The sequence below is a fragment of the Zalophus californianus genome, chromosome 3, assembly GCF_009762305.2.
Source record: "Zalophus californianus isolate mZalCal1 chromosome 3, mZalCal1.pri.v2, whole genome shotgun sequence".
NCBI lineage: Eukaryota > Metazoa > Chordata > Mammalia > Carnivora > Otariidae > Zalophus > Zalophus californianus.
Window position 1 is genome coordinate 71117009 of NC_045597.1, and position 19634 is coordinate 71136642.

A 19634-nucleotide genomic window follows, 5' to 3' on the forward strand; every position below is an offset into this window, starting at 1 on the left:
GGCCCCCAAGTGCAGTGTTAACTTCTGTCTGGTGTTCCTAAGCACAAGAAAGTTGTCACGTGCCTTACAGAAGAAACTCATGTAGATAAGCTTCATTTGGGCATGACTTATAGTGCTGTTGGCCTTGTATGGAATGGGAATGAACCAACAATATATATTACATAAGGTGTCTTTTAACAGAAACACACAAAAAACACGGTTATGTGTTGATCAGCTGACAATAATGTTGTGACCAGAGGCTCACAGGAACCTAACCTTTTATTTCCCCTAGGAGCAATGGTTCAGTATTTCATGTTCACAGAATGCTCTTGGAAACTTTACAGAACCACCACAAATAAGAACCAACTGTATCTTCTATGACTACTTAACATTATGTATTTATTTTCTTGTTTAGAAGGCAAATTCCTCTAAAGAGCAATTTTTTTTTTTTTTTTTTTTTTACTGCTTGATCTCTGAGGTTTACAGCACTGCTTGGTACTTAGCAGAAATCTAGAAATACTTAAATGATTAGTAACAAGGATGAACAAGCAATTCTTCAGAGAAACTCAATTGGCCAATAAAGTCATAGAAAAAGTTATATAAACATGTAACTTTATTATATAAAGTTATATTTAACCTCACTAGTAATCATGAAAATGTAAATAAAAACAGCCAAGGTTTTTTTTTTTCCACCCTCAATGCTATTACTTGGTGGTGAGGGTTCAAGAAAGCCAATCATGCAATCATTAAATGCGTATCCTGTGACGCAGCAATTCCACTCCCAGAAAATAAGACCTGGGTCTGTGCAAAAACTTAATTGCTGTGGCACAATTAATAACAAAACGGTACAAATCACCTCAAAATCTAAAGACTGGTGAAACAATGATAATCCATACAGTGTTAATATAACATTGCTATCCAAAAGCTGTCAAAACTGTAAGATGGAAAAATGCTCATTAAACATTAAGATCAAATAGGTACAATAGAATTTTTAAAAGTCTGCATGTATAGAAATATGAAAATGTTTGTAGTAATTACCACTATTACCAGTAGTTAAAATGGATGATCCAAAATCTTCATATTTTTCTGTGTTTGCCCAATTTCTCCTGACAAACATGCAGTACCTTTTGTAATCAGAAAACTGGGGATTGGGAGTAAATTGGACAAATCAATCATGGGAGGGGATTGGGAGTAAATTGGACAAATCAATCATGAAGTGCCGAGTCCCTGGCAAAGTAAATATCCCAAGACCGCCACCCTTAAAACCTTAGTAACGGTTCCTACTAACTCCAATCACTACAGCAGTGGTGCTGTTCAAGCATCCAAACTTTAAATGAAAACTGATAGGTGGAACACATACTTCTAAACACTGTAGTAACCATGCTCCTCAATCCCAGCCGCACAATTTACTAAGCTCTGTGCTGTTTCTTTATCTGTTAAATGTGATAAAAGTATCTCGCTCACAGAAACGGGGTTTTAATGAATTAGTATTTCATACAAAACAGAACCCATATAACAAGCCTAATAAGCACCTGGTTATTATTTTCTCCCAAAACAGTACTGTTGGATGGTATCCCACTTTCCTTGCAGAAATACATGTGCTAGGAGAAAGAGGGCATTTATGATAATGTGAACTCTTATTAACACATAGATTATTTTCCTGTTAGAGATCATATATTAAACGTGTAACATTACTTAGAGTTCTAGTAACAAGGTTTCCTGCCATCTTTTGTAAGTAGAGAAGTTGTATGGGGGTAGGTTTACATTCCACAGCACTCAACTGTTACGTAAGAAACAGGCTTAGGGTCTTATATGATCACAGAACCATTACCAAACAGTCACACATTCTATATTCCGTATACAATGACTTTAGTTTGTACAAACTAGTGTTTTTCCTGAAACAGTGTAACCAAAATTAAAATGTAGAAATTTAATGTACCCAACTGTAAAAAATGCCAGAAACTAGACACTAGTTTTCTAGTTTTCATTCTGAAATCCTCCTTCTCCTATAATACAAAATGAAGCAAACAAGGAAAAACAGTTTTTGATTATTTTAATTTGTAAAACAGATTACATGCTTTGTGAGCAGAACCATAGGAAAGCCTTCAGTAGCTTACATTTTTGTTCATGACAAGGCCAGTGTGTAAACACTACCTAATAACATACTAAGTTTTTCCAAGAGCAGTAATAAATATTAAACTAAAAAGAGGTAACATGCACTCAACAACTCTCAAACAGATATTCATCAAAATGAGGTAAGTCTAATGTGTCATTTGCTAAAGAATTTAATGTTGAAGTGGAAAAAAACTCATCAAAAATATCAGTCTTCATGGAACTTTCCAAGTTCAATGTCCTAATGCAGACATTATTTGTCAGTGAGTCTGGCTGAACTTCACACTGATTTTTCTTGGTGGGGCTACAGTAATTATGTTCCTGTCTCAGATGTGTGTTTTGGGGAATATCATTTAATTCAGTAGACACTGGTGCTGGGATGTGGTCATCTCCCATTTCTAAATACCTAAAGTCAGCCTCCCCATTTTCTGAGTGCTCTGTTGAGGCAACAGTTGTAGGAGACAGTAATTCTGCTAAAATTTCTTCATGACTTTGACTACTGTACGGAACCATGGTGCACCCAGATTTATTATCAGCAGTATCAATCTGATACTGTAGTTCTTTTAACAAGTCTTCTATTGATTCACAATCATTTGGAGACCCACAGTGGGACTCATGTTCTAAATTTTCAGTTGGAGGTGTTCCTTTTTGGGGGGAAGACATAAGAGCAGCTAATTTTTTCTTTTTTGCCTTAAGTTTTTTAAGAAGTTTTAGACGAAGTTTATGAATCTGACCCTCAACTGAGTCTCCATGGTTTGCTGAAGAAAAACCATTTTCTTTTACACAAGAATCGTGACTGTGGTGAGCTCCATAGGAGGTGTTTTCACATTTCTTCAAAGCGTCTGAATCAGCAATAACATTAGCACATACACGAGAAGTCGTGCTACCACACGATGGATGGCTTGATGGAGGGTTACTAACTGTAGGAGGCTTACCTGCACACCTATTGGCTTTCTTGGATGCCCGGTTAGCCTTTTGGTTTATGCCTTTCGTTTTAAAGCCACCAAAATTACTTGCCCCCTTAACTGAAGGCTGCAAATCAGTGACAGTGTTTCTACTATGAGCTGAAACACAAGGTGGCATAAAAGAAGCACCCTTGCTTAATAAGCCTTTAACCCAACTTCCTACAAATGGTTTCTTCTGAGTTTCTTTCAGAGATGGATTCTGTACTGACTTCGCTGTTATGGTCTGAGAAAATGCCACAGTTTCATTTTTTTTCAAATTAGATACCTGAGCTTTAACAGCTTGTTCTGGTTTTAATTTCTCAGTTTTGGGTGAAAGATATTGTTTGAATGGAGTGTCCTTTAGGGCAACTGTACCCTCAACTTCTACTGGCTTTACTCCATGTATAGGGTCAGTAGCATGCGTAGTATTCACAGGTTTAGTAATTACAGTGTCTTCTGTACTTGGCTGTGCCAACTGCATGTTTGCACCTATAATTTGAGATGGCAAGCTTACATTCACGAATTGGTCTTGAGTAAGCTTTTCAACACACGGAGCTGATACTAAAGAAGCCATTAGTGACTCTTCTGATTGCAAAGTATTTGTTTTGCCAACTCCTGCATTTTCTGCCACAGGTTCATTTTCTAAGAGAAAACATTCAGAGTTAACCTGTATTTCTTCAAGTGTCAAAGATAAAATATTACTGTCAACCAAACCTTCTGGACCTGAAAGTAAATGATGTCCATGAGTTATAGATGCACCCTGTGAGAGAGTGCTAGGTGCAACTGCCATACCGGTGGGCAGAGTTCTTGAGGGTGGCTCAGCAGAGGCAGCATCACCCATAGAACACCATGTTGGAGAGGCTGGTTTCTCATCACCGAAAGCAGGCCCATCATTAGCCTTTTTAAGTGGAAGGCAGGAAGGTGCTTTATCTGTCATATGGGATGTTTTTCTTTCCCAAATAACAATATGTATCTCTGAAGCAAGAACTTCAAATTTCTCACGCCTTTCAGAACGTAGGCCTTTTAGGTCATCACATTCCAGCCAACTTCCTGGGGGATGAGGAAAGTTCAGTAAATGAGGTTAGACATTCAAAACCCACCAGCCGAGGTTCACTTTCTTCTGGCCATTTAAACTGCTATATCCCTGAATATCCACCAAAAGAGAACACTCAAGAACATGGCCTTATCCTTATGTCACCATTTTTTCTCTGCCAAGGTTAAAGTCCTTATTTGGCTAATAAAAGTTGTAGGCTAACATCCAGAAATCTGAAAAACTGAGATAGTTTTTACCCTTTCCTACAATACCCACAAAAATCAAGAGAGAAGTCTATTTAATTTTTGTGACTTAGACTACAGTATATCACCCAATTTATCCAACAGCATCAGAAAATGGATTAAAATTTTCCATATACATGAATTTTCAAGATAAATGAAGCCTGTTACCCTCAAGTACCCACATTTGTTTCAATTCTTATTTCAATTCAACTATTCTTTTCTTTTTTTTGGTTAAAAAAAACCTTAGAGGTTTTTAGGTGTTTGCTTATTTTATTTCTGAGCTTCTATTTTCTCATTTGTCAAGTGAAAACGAAGTGATAGATTACAAGGGAAGAGGCTAACCTCCTCTACACACAAGAAAACCATTCACTAAATTAACATGGATACACCCTTATAAACCACACGAACCTACTATTTCTTCTTGTATACCCATTAAAACTTTGAGACTCTTTTGTTTGCTTACGTCAGTGGTTCACCACCACAAATGCACATAGAATTACTTAAGTCACATTTGGGTCTAATCCCCAGAGATCAATTCAATGACAGGGGAAAGCCAAAACATTTTTTATTTTTTATTTTATTTTATTTTTTTAAAGATTTTATTTATTTGAGAGACAGCACGAGAGGGAAGAGGGTCAGAGGGAGAAGCAGACCCCCCGCTGAGCAGGGAGCCCGATGCGGGACTCAATCCCGGGACTGCAGGATCATGACCTGAGCTGAAGGCAGACGCTTAACCGACTGAGCCACCCAGGCACCCAGCCAAGACATTTTTTAAAAAGTAACCATGATTTTTATATGTTGTCAGGGATGGAAACCATATAACTATCTAACCTACCTGAAAAGGATTTCAGATTCCCCGGAATGTAGTAAAAAATTAAAATAAGTAAGTTCCTTGTTTAGTTTTTGCTTATGTTATTGAGAACCACTTCCCCCCAATTCTGAAGTAGGGTAAAACTTTAAGGTGACAGTATTTATAATGTGAGTTTCAGTTTGCAAAGTGCTTTTACAACACATTATTGTGTCATCCACCCAAACTATCCCCAAGAGGAAAATATCAAATATAAAAAGTGTCCAAACAATAGAAAAGAGAAAAATAAATAAAATATCAAAGAGACCCTTTACCAACAGCCTAATACAACACTTTATGGGACTGAGTGATCTTGTTTAAGACAAAGTGAACATTGTGAGAAAAACTCAGTATTAAACCATATTAGATACGTGAAATTTGGAGAGACTTAGCAAAAATTATGAGCTATACTATTTAACCTTCTATTGAAAAGTTTAATTATTTAAATAAAGGCTTTATCTTAGATAAATAATGAATTTCAGATAGTCTGTTTCACAGTTCTAGAAAGATGTTTTTTCTTTTTTTCAATTTTTTTTTCTTTTTAAGTAGGCTCCATGCCCAATGTGGGACTTGAACTCACAACCCTGAGATCAAGAGTCACATGCTCTACTGAGTGAGCCAGCAAGGCACCCAAGAGATGTTTATTTTTATTTATATTACTAACATCTGCAAACTAAGCAAAATTTGTTTTTGTCCTTTCTCAATTAAAAACCTTCAGTACGATGCACTTTCTTTTTAAAAGCAGTACACGGTTACATATCTAAAAAAAATCAAAATCGCTACCATTCATTTTTCTATACTGACCATGTATTTCTCATGGAGTGAAAGCAAACATACTAAGTGGGAAAAAGCAAACTGTAAACCAACAGTATTATATGATCTCCTTTTCTGTCTAGAAAAGAAATATGCATATGCACGTGTATACCCATACTTATACAAAGCAAAGATAGGAGTGACTCTAAAACAGAGTGACAGAGGAGAGAAGGGGGCAGACGAATTAAAGGCAAGGGCAAGACATGAGAGAAAAAAAGAGTCAAAGCAAAGTTTGCCTTTAAAAAAAAAAAATCTAGAGTTTGGCCTCCATGCCTATTATCATAAAAGAAAAAGGTTTAAATACTTACCATCCGCATCTAAAATCCATGTTATAAAATGATTATTTGCTTGGTACTGAATTACAGAAGTTATTTGATAAAGACAGCCTTCAAAATGAAATGAATAGTGCTGCAAGTCGTTATGTGGCAAGCCTTCCACAAAGTGCAACATGAGTACGGGAGACACTCTGTGGGAGAGAAAGGCAAGTGAAGTCAAACAAATGTAACGCCCTGTGCCTGGTTATACAATAGATGGTCTGAAGCAAGGAAGTCACACATTACACGTTCAAGGCTAACTGAACTAATTTTTCTTGAGAACCTCCAGATGTGTGCCTTAATTAGAAATGGAGAACTCACTCTATGAAGTATGTAACAGTAAACCCTTCTCAGGATTGTATCAGTGACAGTTGGAAGCCATCATGCAATAAGGCTCTAACACAGACCATTAAGCAAAAATTGCTCTGTAAGCCACAATGCCGTTTTGGCTTAAAGATCTCTTGGTAACATAACTACTCTGTAAAATCACAGCGAAAAATCCAGACCTTTTAGAATTTTCTTGGGCATCTAGTGCCCAAATGAATTACTTTTGTTTTATAGGTAATATGTGAAACGAAGTAATAAACCTAAGACACTGAAATAAACATTTTTTTTAAATGTTTGAATTTATTGAATTTATTGAATTTAAGCCTCATTTATTTAAATGAGGTTTAAAAAAAACCTCAACATGCTAATAATTTGGCCTATTTCATTGTTATTTCCAGAAGCGAAGAGGTCCAACAAAGTAAAACTTTTACTTAGGAAGTTCAATTTGTACCTAAAACAGAGAAGAAAATACAACATACTGGCTGATTTACTATAAACTTTAAGACATCCATAATTTCAAAAATACGTTTTATCATTACAGTAACATACCAAACCAGAACACAGAACCTAATGATGGGCCTCAGATAACCAAATTTAACAAAGCTCTCAGGATTTAAGAAAAATGATGAATATCTCTTTTCCCAATATTTAAACAGCTGTCAAACTTACTTAGCTTATCAAAATTTATTCAGCTGAAATGAACTTGAATCAATGTCCAAAATGCAGATTATTCAGACTGACAAGGAATAATTAATTAGTAAGTTATCTCTTGTCAATCATGTTAGAGGAATAATCAAGTCTTCAAAATTAAAGTACCTATAAATACAAAGTGCTGTAGGGCGCCTGGGTGGCTCAGTTGGTTAAGCGACTGCCTTCGGCTCAGGTCATGATCCTGGAGTCCCTGGATCGAGTCCCGCATCGGGCTCCCTGCTCGGCAGGGAGTCTGCTTCTCCCTCTGACCCTCTTCCCTCTCATGCTCTCTATCTCTCATTCTCTCTCAAATAAATAAATAATCTTTAAAAAAAAAATTTAAAAAGTGCTGTAAAACTGTCTATAATGCTAACCCCCTTTGTTTTTTTTATCTTATCTACTTAATTGATCTAAGATACCACTAGTTATAACATATACCACTAGGAAAGAAAACTGCCAACTAAACTCTACCACGCCATCAATTCTTAGATGTTCTACCATTTCAAATGTTAACATGTGAAGAGTGTGCCTTTGAATCAAAGATCCACAGAGACACTAGAGATCTGTTCTCACAGCTGTATATGCAGGCTTGGGCACCTGCATGACTCTGTAAGTACTAATATTTAATTCATAATTAAATTCATATTTAATTCTCCTGGTCTCATATGATAGATACCTTTTCAAGGTATCTTCTAAGACTAGTTACTAAAAGTCTTGTTGATCCCTAGACTACGAAAACTCATGAACTTCCTGCCTTCTTTATGTGAGTTAAACACAGCAAGTATTAAATAGGCAGCATTTCTTTCTTAATGGCATATTTAAAAACTGGTGCAACTTATAAACGATGGCATCTTGGATTCAATTAAAAAGCATATGCCCCCGTTCATCCTTTTCTGGTTCATTTTCTTCTCTGGTCCCCTAGACTCTAGTGTCCCCTAAATGTTACAGGTTCCTCCTACCCGTAATTCCAACTTATCTCATACGCAGCCTCTTAGCTGAGGGTAGAACTTTACTCCTAGCTTGGCAACAGATTTTGTTCTCAGGCTTCTTCCTACCTGCAACGCCTAGCACGTCAAAGATGATGCTCAGAGCTGAGAGGATCAAGTTATGTACGGACTCAACCATAAAAAAATTGGATGGGATGGCTTAACAGAACTGGAACGAGAGTCACAAGAGATTTCAAGCCAAGATCCATTTGCATTCACCTAACTTTAGGTTAAACTCCTATTATAAGGATCTACCCTCAGGAAAAGAGAGAAAACAGAAAACAGAGAAAGCAGCACATGGAGAACTGTGCCAACTGCCCTGCTACCCACAGACAGCAGGGAAACACCAAATCCCTGTCCCACAAAGAGCAGCCAGTCTCGTGCAAATGGCCTGGAGGACAAGTGTTTTACTTCTAATCCCAACTAATGTAACGTATTTTAGAAAATGCAACTTTAACAATGTGCATATATGTATTTCTGAACTGTAATAATGTAGGCTTTAGGCAAAAAAAGTCTGCAAATATAATTTTTAAGTCTCATTATATTTTAGATCTAATTACATCACTGAACGATTTCCTATTTCAGATTCTATGACAAAAAATGAAATATATGAGTAAAATCAGATGTAATTAAAATAATTAGAATTGGTTCATATTAATTATAACAAAATACTTCTTCAGAAAAATTCAACTGTTAAACAAAGGTTTACAACTGTATTCTTCGGAGGTAAGTTCAAGGATCTCATAAAATAATAAAGCATTTTCTGCCACACAATGAAGATTTAAATTAAGAAACATAATTTTAACTATTTTATATATCAGTACTCCATCCAAACTTTTGTAGGGGATGGTTTAGTTTATCTGCTTGGAAGAAAGTCTCAAAATCATTATATTTAATGATACTTTGATGACACTTTAATAGGTCCTATAAGCACAGACCAGAAACATCTAATTTCTCTTCTTACCCTCCCCTAACCTTTAGTTTAAAAAAAAAAAAATCACTGTTAAAAATGAAGGTTTTTAAATTTTTTATATATTCTTTAAAAACTAAGTTTAAATTAATAAACTTTTCAAATGACAATCCAGGATAGCGTGTGACCGGACTCCTAGAGGTGATCATGGCAGTAATGAGGTTCATTTTAAGAGTTTGTGAAGTAAAATTAAATCAGATTCTAAGTTGGTGCTCCACGTCACCATGCTCTGAATATAATTCCTAAATAATTTACTTAAAGTAGCAGATCTGAACTTGACAGATCTCATTCATCTGATTTACAATGGACTCTTTCTAATGGGAACATATTAGAGATGTGGATTGCCTGAGACAAGGTATTCAGGGACCTTACAACACTATTAGTTTTTAGAATGCTGTAAGGTGGAATTATGCATGATATCATAATGGGCCTAACTACTTTTAAGTTATCCTTAAAAACTGTATTAAATTTGTTTCTAAATTCCATTAGACATCAACAAATCAAGAACATGAATTTCAAAGTAAAAAACTAGAGGACTTTATAAATACCTTGTCATTTAAAATTTAAATGAAATTTCACATACTAGTTCAATTTACTTTTGAGTATAGTAAATGTCCAAACTATAAATTCTGCTTATAAATTGACCTGTTAGAACTCTAAACACATTTCACACTGAAACACTTAGCGCATACACTGCCAAATCAGAGCATGAATCTTTAATGTAAGTAAAGCAACATACCTGTGTAATTAAAAATTGTATGTTGCAATGTGACCAATTAACAGATCAAACAAAATAGTAGTGTAAGTTTATCTTCAATGTGGGCTTGAGAAAAAGCAAGTATAACTGTTAGATGAAATTACATACACCATGAAGCCTCAAGTAACCCAACTGTCCAGTACAGGATGGCAGATACCCACAACTTGCTACCCTTCTACCTCTTTCTCACCAAGGACAGGGATTAAACAAACAAACAAAAAAGGGCTCCTACAACACTCCAATCTGAAAGTTTGAAACCCCAGAAAGCCAAGAAAGACTATGGACTTCAGCTTAAAGGTACCTTCTCTTCTTTTCGACTCAAATGTTCCAAATGATAGTGAATGACAAAAAAAAAAAAAAAAAAAGGGTAATAAACCAAAAGGACCAACAAGGGAAAGGAGACATAAGCAAATAAGAAAACAACAAATATTTTGAAGGCAAAAAGCAAACGGGAAAGTGGTAACTTAGCAGAATGGATGAAGTGATGACATGAGTGCTATGGAGTGGGCACACTGATGAGAACTTATACACTCCACAGAACCTCTAGAAGACTCAATACTGATAGGTGACAGATGCTGAAGAATGTGGGGGTAAGGCCCTGAGCTAAAAACTGGGATAGTGACAGAGTGTATAAAGAACACTCCCATGGACCAGGCCCAGAGAGGAACCCTATAAACTGGAACACTGGAGCAGAAGGATGGGAGGTGGTAGAAGAAAGGTTTCTAGAAAAAAAGGGGGAGGGAGGAAGATTCAAAAACTGTGAAACATTTAAGTGTTTGGAAAATTTACTGATGGGTGTTTGAAGAATTTGGAAAAAATGCACAATGCATACGTAAAGCAAATGAAAACACAAGGAAATTAGTAATTCCAGGAAAAATGAAAAGTTATAAAAGAAATGAAACATAACCTTGTATACTGCTTGGCTGGAGGGAATATATGTATATTCATAATAATAAACAATGAGTACTGATTTAACAAAAAATGTAATCATATAGGAAGGAGGACAGGGAGAGGTTACACAGAAATGGGGCCCAGGTGTTGGTGTCAGAGCCCTAGTCCTCAACTAGTGTAAAAGGAGAAGGCTATATAAAGGTAGAATAAGCACACTGTTCTGAATTGTCATAGTGAATACCACCTTCAAGGTGTAAAGTAGATGCTTAAAGGAGAGGAGGTAGGAGGGGCACTGCTCTTTCTCCTTCTAAGTCTGGGCACTATTAGATTAACTGAGAATTTATTGCTTGGATGAAAACAAACCTTTAGTAAAGATTGAGGGATTTCCTGGTACATCCTCCAAGGGCATGAGAAAAGGTAAGAAAAGGTTAATTGTTCTTTATGACACCAAATTATACTTCCAAACATTTCTTTTTTTTTTTAAGATTTTATTTACTTATTCAAGAGAGAGAGAATGAGAGATAGAGAGCACGAGAGGGAAGAGGGTCAGAGGGAGAAGCAGACTCCCTGCTGAGCAGGGAGCCCGATGCGGGACTCGATCCTGGGACTCCAGGATCATGACCTGAGCCGAAGGCAGTCGCTTAACCAACTGAGCCACCCAGGTGCCCCAAACATTTCTTTACTGTAGAGTCAGAGGTGAGGGCAACTAAACCTTCAGGTTACAGAGGATGTGTAAATGTGTGAGTGCATTAACTAACAAAAGAGAGACAAACTGCCCATATTGGAACTGACCCCTCAGTTTAAAATATGGAGCTTCTGGTAGCAATTTTAGAATAAAGTAATTCTGACCAGTGGTCCCACTGAGGACAAATAGAAAAGCTGGCGAAATATAATAAAAACACATCCTGCTCAAGGGCAGAGAAAGCTTACAAGAGGATAAGAATTAGCAGCTCGAGTTCAGGGAGAAGATGGGAATTCAGACAGATGAGCCTGTGGTTCATCTTTGAGTCATCTTAGTTCTTGATATTAGATTAAGGAAACTTCAGAATTCTTGGGACTCCAAGCAGTTGGCAGGAGAGAAAAACTGAAGATTAATATCCTTAAATGGAGAAAAAAGGCAAAAGAAGGAAAGGCACCAGTAGCGTGGGGTCAGACAATCCCCCTAAGACAGGTCTTCAGCGGTATTTTGTCTGGGACAGTTTGCTTACTGGCCAGAGTTCTTGACAGAAGGGCATTTTGGTAATTTGTAACTACGTTGTTTAATGCAAACTTCTGAAAAGTAGGTTGTAGTCATCACTTGCAATTCTACACATTAAATCCACCTTCATTTTGTTCTAAAAAGAGTAAGGCAATTTTAACTCACTTTTCCAATTCCATTTTTCTTATCTGTGACTTATTGCTGCAATTGTTACATGGACCAAAATGGGCAGCATTAAGTGGGTGCCACTCAGGGATGACATTTGTAAAAGTGACCAGATTCTTCATATGTCTGCAAAAAAAGAAGACATAACTTAAGTTCATTTACATCAATTTAAACCAATGCCTAAACCTTGGTTTGTTTATTCATACTTTCCTAATCCCCCCATGTAATAAATACGCCACTGTTCCTTCCAAACCATAGAAAAGCTCTCGGTGAAGCCTCTTCACCATAATTATGTATGTTTTTTAAGTTGTGAGATGAAGAAAATGTTCAAACCAGGATTTCTCAAGAGCAATACCACTGACATTTTGCACTGGGTAATTCTTTGCCATGAGGCATTCGTCCTGTGCACCGAGAATGTTTAGCATCATCCCTGGCCTCTACCTACTAGATGCCACTAACGGCTCCAAATGTAGCAACCGTTAGCTCCAAACACTGCTAAATGTCCCCTGAGGTGCAAAACAGCCCCTAGTTGGGAACCACTGTTTCCAAATGTATTAAGAGCTCACCCCTTACTTACAAAATTCACAATCTGGCTATCCATATTGACAACCAAAAACGAAAAAAGGCACTTCCAAATTATAATCAGGAATACACACAACTCAATTTTCTTCATCTTTAAAAAATTAGAATACCAGTTGTGAAATAACTTTGTTTTCACAGGTTACAGAAGTTCTAAATTTGCACTTTAGCCTACATACTTGACAGCAACAGACACCTAAAAAGATGGTATTTAAAAATATACACTAGGGGCGCCTGGGTGGCTCAGACGTTAAGCGTCTGCCTTCAGCTCAGGTCATGATCCCAGGGTCCTGGGATCGAGCCCCACATCGGGCTCCCTGCTCGGCAGGAAGCCTGCTTCTCCCTCTCCCACTCCCCCTGCTTGTGTTCCCTCTCTCAATATAGCTCTCTGTCAAATAAATAAAATCTTTAAGTAAATAAAGATGTACACTATATCTCAACTGGATTCACCTTAATAAAAATACCTTTCAAAGAGCAATTAATTACCTAAAAGACACTAGTTTTTTTTTTTTTGTAAACAATAACAAATACTGTTCAATCATAGGTGAGATAAGCAGAGGCTGTTACAAATATACCAGTTCTCAGGGAAGCTAACATTTTAAAAGCAAAGCGGCATAAAGTTATCACTAAAATTGAATGACTTATTTCTACTAAATTCTTGCTTCTCACAGACGACTGCTGAGTAAAGGCTTCTGTATTTTAGGCTATAAAAAGGAGTCTGTCTCAGAAAATAAATGTTAATGCTCCACATGACAGCAAACATTTTTGAGCACTTACTATGTGCAAAAGCAGGGTGCTGTGCTAAGCACTCGTCTCCCAAACAACCCTAAATGGCAGGTACCATTCTGCTCCCCATCTTACAGATGAGGAAAGTGAAACACAGAGCCCGTATCAGATGATAAAGGATAGACCTGAGATTTGAATACAGGGAGTCTGACTCCAAAAACCATGTTTTTAAACTGTCTCCAAAATATACTTCGTAAAACAAGTAAAAGATCTTAAACTGGCCCTAAAAACAGCAGCACAAACCATGAGTTTGCTGGATATTCTCCCATCAGATTTAGTGGAAATGTTTTAAACTATGATCAATACTAAGATGTATTTAATGAAATGCCACTTCATTTTAGCTTTTCCTCTATAACTACTTATTTTTAGAACAAAGGAATTAAAAAAAAAAAAAAACAGCAAACCCAAATGCCAGTGGCTTCTTTCCCTTGTACCCTCAGAGTTTTTTATATACACCTCCAAAATGCACAACATTTTGCATTCAAAGTAACTTAATGCATCCAACAGATCAAAAATAATTACTAAGTCACTGGCCCTCAATTATGTGTTTATATGTTATCTCCCTAACTAGTCTGAATTTGGCCAGAATAAAGATTATTTTTCTGTTAAGTTCCTGGCACATAAAATATACTCAATGAAAAGCTGTCAAACAACTCAGATGTGGATTTTGGAAAAGCTGTAATTAAGCTGATTTTAACCAACAAACCTGTTTATATTATTTAAAATCCAGGTGGTGATTTAAGGAGTATACCACAGTGAGCAAGAAAGTCCGAGGCTAGGGAACCTAAGCTTGAATTTTGTCACTTAGTAGTGTGTCACCTGGGGCCCTGCCTGCCTATTTAACCCCTTTCAAGGTTCACTTTCCACATTTGTCAAATGAGGAGAAAATCAGATTAATTTACATAAATCAGTGATAGAAGACCAGGAAATACTCGTTCTTATACTCATAGAAAATTATTTAAGTCCTAGATGAGAGTGAAATGCTTATTCTTACTCTGTTCTAATCCTTTTGAGTTAACTGGTGAAAATAAGTTTTCTGGTTCTGTTGCTTGTATTCCCTAGAACATTGTCTCAGACGTGACTCTCCTTGATTGACCCCTACATACCAAAAATCATCTCAATTTAGATAATGAATATCTAAGCAATAGTTTTCTCTCACATTTTTATTTAATGATTTTAAGAGACTCCAAATTTCCTAATTTGCTAGTAGGTAAGAAAAGAGGAAAGGATGGATCTCTATTATAGTGATTTGAATAAATGACCAACAGAACCAGTTTGGTAATCTTTTTAATTGCCAGCCAGCAACTTTCTGTGTGATGAAAACTTTCTGACTCCTCTTCCAAAATCTACTCTCTCTATAATGGGGTCACTGTAAGGAAGCAAAAGAAATCCGCTGCTGCTTTCTTCTCCATGGTTCTTCCCAAGTCCCAATCTCAGGGCATAAAATGATAGTGTGTCAATCATGACCCCTCTAATCCTCACCTAAGGGCATCAGGGAAGTAGAAAGTAGGCTGAGACAGCTCACATGCAAGAGGAGTCTGGCGTGGCTGGTCTTTCATGGAGGAACGGGAGAGCCTAAGTTACTTCTCAGAACCACTGCCAGCCTCTGGGAGCCTCAAATCATAAAAACAAAACCAAGCAAAAACCCTAGTTGCTAACAGAGGAATAAACAAAACACGTATCATTTCAAGGAATTCTAAGAAGTATTCTTACTCAGCAGGGAATCCAGAGGGGGAGCTGTGAGTGGAATATACTACTCTTCCCATTTGTCTCCCCTTCCACTGAAGAACTTAAGAAAACTCCTACTAATTAACAATCCAGCAAACCATGGTTTTTTATTCTTCCAGTTTAAAAAAGCAAGCAAATTGTAGTTTGTGGAGCTCAGTTTTCCTTTTAATCTTAACGGTGGGGAGACTTCAAGATATGGTGGGAAATTTTACTGAGCACAGAAGGAACGAGGGAGAGAGCAGTACAAACGGAAGCAAGTTTTATTCAAATTTTATTTGGAACCATTTTCAATAAAATACGTCCATTTTTAAAAAAGAGAAAAACTAACCTATTTTGATACTTGTGTCCACACTGTGAACATTCAAAGTTCCAAGAGAAAGAATAAATGAAGAGCTTTTCAATGAGCGGTTCCATTTTTAAAAGCAGAGGAAGTGCAAACACGGGGCTTTCCATATCACCTTCAAAAAGAAAAGGGAAAATTATTGCTCATAATTAACTGAAAAAAGTGAACAAAAATTATTAACTTACATTTTGCCAGTATATTCACAGTACGAATATATGTGAAAATACATGAATATAGGACAGAGTTAAGTTATTCACAGTTGGGCAAGGGGAAGTGTTTAAGAATCTCTTTTTTTCTCTTAGAGAGAGAGTGCATGCACATGGAGGGGAGGGGCAGAGGGAGAGGGAGAGAGGGAATCTCAAGCAGACTCCCCGCTTAGCACAGAGCCTAGCAGGGCTTTATCACAACCCCGAGATCATGACCTGAGCTGAAATCAAGAGTCATATGCTTAATCAACTGAGCCACCCAGGCCAGGGGAAGTTTTTAAAGCATTTTTCTAAAAATGTCTATCATAGGAAAGATTTAATTACCACTTCAGTCTCTGTCTTTCATTTTTCTTGGTGGACACTTATGGAAATGTTTTAAGGACAAAAGACCCATACTATCTCCCTCATATCTTTTTTAACTTTTCTCTGGGGAAAAAAAAAATCCTCAGAGCTATAACACCCCTAGGGTATAAAACAAAATTATAATATAGCATTATAAAAATTTTAATAAAGTATTATAAAAACAAAATAAAAATATACAAATAGTTCACCACAAATACTATTTGTGGCGATATATCCATTTTAACACTGTAGAACAATGTCAGAGGTGGACAAAACCATTAAAAAGCCATTTCTAGTCCAATTCTCTTGTTCTATGTGTGGAGAGAACATGACACACAGGGTTAAAGGGCCAGCCTCAAATCTCCCCACTCCTCATCCACCACTCTTCTTAAAATCTTTTAGTCTCATCTTTTAACAATTAAAATTAGGGGTGCCTGGGTGGCTCAGTTGGTTGAGCGTTGGCTCTTGATTTTGGTTCAGGTCATGATCTTGGGGTGTGAGACCGAGCCCCTTATTGGGCTCCGAGCTCAGCAGGGAGTCTGCTTGAGATCCTCTCACTCTCCCTCTGCCCCCCACATTGCTCTCTCTCTCAAATAAATAAATTTCTAAAAAAACCAATTAAAATTAAACTTCAATGACTTTAAGACTAGAGAAGATATGATTCCTGGTGTCATTAAAACAAAAACTGAATAGTGAATCCAGTCTTCCAGTTTTTGGGATCAACAGGCAAGTTAAACAGGAGAATTTACATTCTCCTCTTATACTTGTTCACCAATTGGACGTTTCTTACCTTCCTGTCCTCAGGGGAGCTTAGATGCTGCCAAAGAATTGGAGTCCTTCCCTCCCCTGCCTCCCCGGGACAGTCTCACTTCCATGGTCCAGTTCTCCCCCTAGCCTGGAGCGACAGTAGCCTTGAACAAGGCCAGGAGGAGTCACCTTGGCACAACCCAAAGGCAGAGCAGGAGGTGTTACTGCCTAAACACGCTCTATAAATGCCAGTAGTTACAAAGGCTATTTTAACAGTCACCTTTGTGGTATAGTCCCACCACTACTTTTGTACAAAAATAAAAATCAAAATATTTTCTATAAATAGAAATAAATACAAATCAGTATCCTAAACAGGAACACACATAGCATCACCCCGCATCTAAACAGTGCACAGTACAGCAGGAGTTTGTAACAGTTACTAGCATTTAAATCTCACTCTACTGTAACTAAATATTAACTGAAAAGTAAATAATTTATACTTCACAATGACAACATAGAATCTTCAGGTCTAAAAATACATAAAGTTCTCAATGAATCAAAGTATCATGAAAGAAAAAAAATATCAAAGAGCTCAAAACACACTGTTAAATAAGTTATAGGTGTATGGATCATTTTAGGGAATTTATATAGTTCCTAATTGATATTAATTATTTTCCTTTGTTTACAAATTTTATGGGTATTAAGCATAAAGCATCCACTAGAGAACATATAATACCAATTAATTCCAATTTATATAACCTTCTGCTGAAATCACTTAAATGGTTTCTTTGCCTCTAGTATCTTCACCCCAATGCCTATCCAACTACCTAGTTTGCATATTTCCCTAAAATACCATCATTTGCTATGATACAAATCTTTCAGTGACTCTTTGCTGTCCAGTCAAGTTTTCTCTTCTGTTAATTGCTTGTTAATGTTTTCTGGCCACTTTTCTATCAGGCTGTCCTTTTTTTAAACTGATGTACAGAATTCTTCACAAGATAGCCAGGATATTACTGCTTTGTTCTCTATCTTTGCCCAGAGGTTTCAAACTTCAATGTGATCATATCTACCACTATTTTATATACCTTATTTAAAAAATTCTTCTGTTTTAAATATTCACCCATATTTTTTCCCTAAGTTCTATAATTCTGCCTTTCCATGTTTAGGTCTTTAAATAGGCTGAAGTTGGGGTGCCTGGGTGGCTCAGATGGCTAAACGTCTGCCTTCGGCTCAGGTCGTGATCCCAGGGTCCTGGGATCGAGCCCCACGTCGGGCTCCTGGCTCAGTGGGTAGCCTGCTTCTCCCTCTCCCTCTGCCTCTCTCCCTGCTCATGCTCTCTCTCTGTATCTCTGTGTCTCAAATGAATAAATAAAATCTTTAAATAAATAAAAAATAAATAAATAAATAGGCTGAAGTTACTTCTGATTACAGTTTAGGGTAGGGATCCAATTTCCCCCGTCTCAGGAACCAGCTGTCCCAGCACCATTTGCTAGACAGTCTTTTTTTCCCCCCACTTACCTGCATCACCATCTCTGTCAGACAGTATGACTTAAGCAAAAGGGGAGGGTTTTCATCTGGACTCTCTATTCTGTTCTACTGGTCTGTGCATCCTTACACTGGTACACATATCTCAAAGACTAAATTATTCTTAAAATTACATAAATAAGTACAAACAACAATATTAGCTTTTTCCTTTAAAAAATTAGACATTAGAGAGAAAAAAAACTAAACTGAAGAGAGCAGTTACCTTTGTGGGGAGGTAAGGAAGAAGTGAATTAGAGTACAAAGGGGGCTTCACGTGTATTTGTAATATTTTATTTCTTAAACTGCAGGGAGGGGGAACAGAAAGGATGGTTTATAATGTATTTTTTAAAAACAATAATCAAAATGATACAATGACTGATCTTAAAAATTTAACCAACACTCAGGGTCAGTAGAGATTCTATTTCTCTTTCTTTAGTACTTGAAAGTACACATTAACATTCAAAATAAAAACACACACATTGTAGGATTTTTAAAATGCTCTCCAAAGCAAAGATTAGATTTCACTAGTAAGATCTTAAGCTCCAACACAGCACCTATTACTGCTGAATGAGTAGTATGAACACAAACAAGAGAGGAATTCTATTGTATTAGAAGAGCTGTATGCTTGCCCAATTGCTATGATTGCACAAAATAATAATTTAAAAATTCCTTCTATGTTACATAGAAAACCAGGCCCAAGGCAGCAGTGGAACAAGATGCAACCTTGTTCCAGATATAATTATCAGAGCTAAGAGGAGTGCTGATTCGGACTGGGGGAGAAACCACTCTTTAATTCAAATGGGAACTGGAGCAGGGACCCTGAATAAAACATCTCAGGTCACTCCAGGAGGGAAAGGACACCTGCAAAATGCACTACGGGAGCCCCTCAGTCTACACTCTGGTAATCTTACGGTAAAGCCTCCTTTGAAATGAGTATCCATCCAACAGAGATCAGTGGTTTGGGGTAAGAACAGGGGCTGAAGGAGTCTGAAGAAAACTTTTAGGGTGACAGAACTATTCTCTATCTTGATTATGGTAATGGTTATACACTGTATACACTTAAAAAGGGTTTCACTATTACAGAAATTATACTTTGTTAAAAAGGAAAAAA

The 19634-nt window shown here is 36.9% G+C and overlaps 1 protein-coding gene across 6 annotated transcripts in view; it reads right to left on the reverse strand.

Moving 5' to 3' along the window:
• Positions 1–2015: 2015 nt before the first annotated feature.
• The window catches only part of USPL1 (ubiquitin specific peptidase like 1), a 34174-nt gene continuing 16555 nt past the window's right edge, over positions 2016–19634 (reverse strand). For 5 of the 6 annotated variants that reach the window (XM_027589881.2, XM_027589877.2, XM_027589879.2 and 2 more), the window contains 4 exons: positions 15690–15819; positions 12269–12394; positions 6279–6436; positions 2200–4085 (listed from right to left, as the gene is read on the reverse strand). In XM_027589881.2, the coding sequence (XP_027445682.2) occupies positions 2200–4085; positions 6279–6436; positions 12269–12394; positions 15690–15819 (2300 nt within the window). Of the gene's footprint in view, positions 4086–6278; positions 6437–12268; positions 12395–15689; positions 15820–19634 lie in introns of all 6 variants that reach the window. The other variant, XM_027589876.2, reaches the window with a different exon arrangement.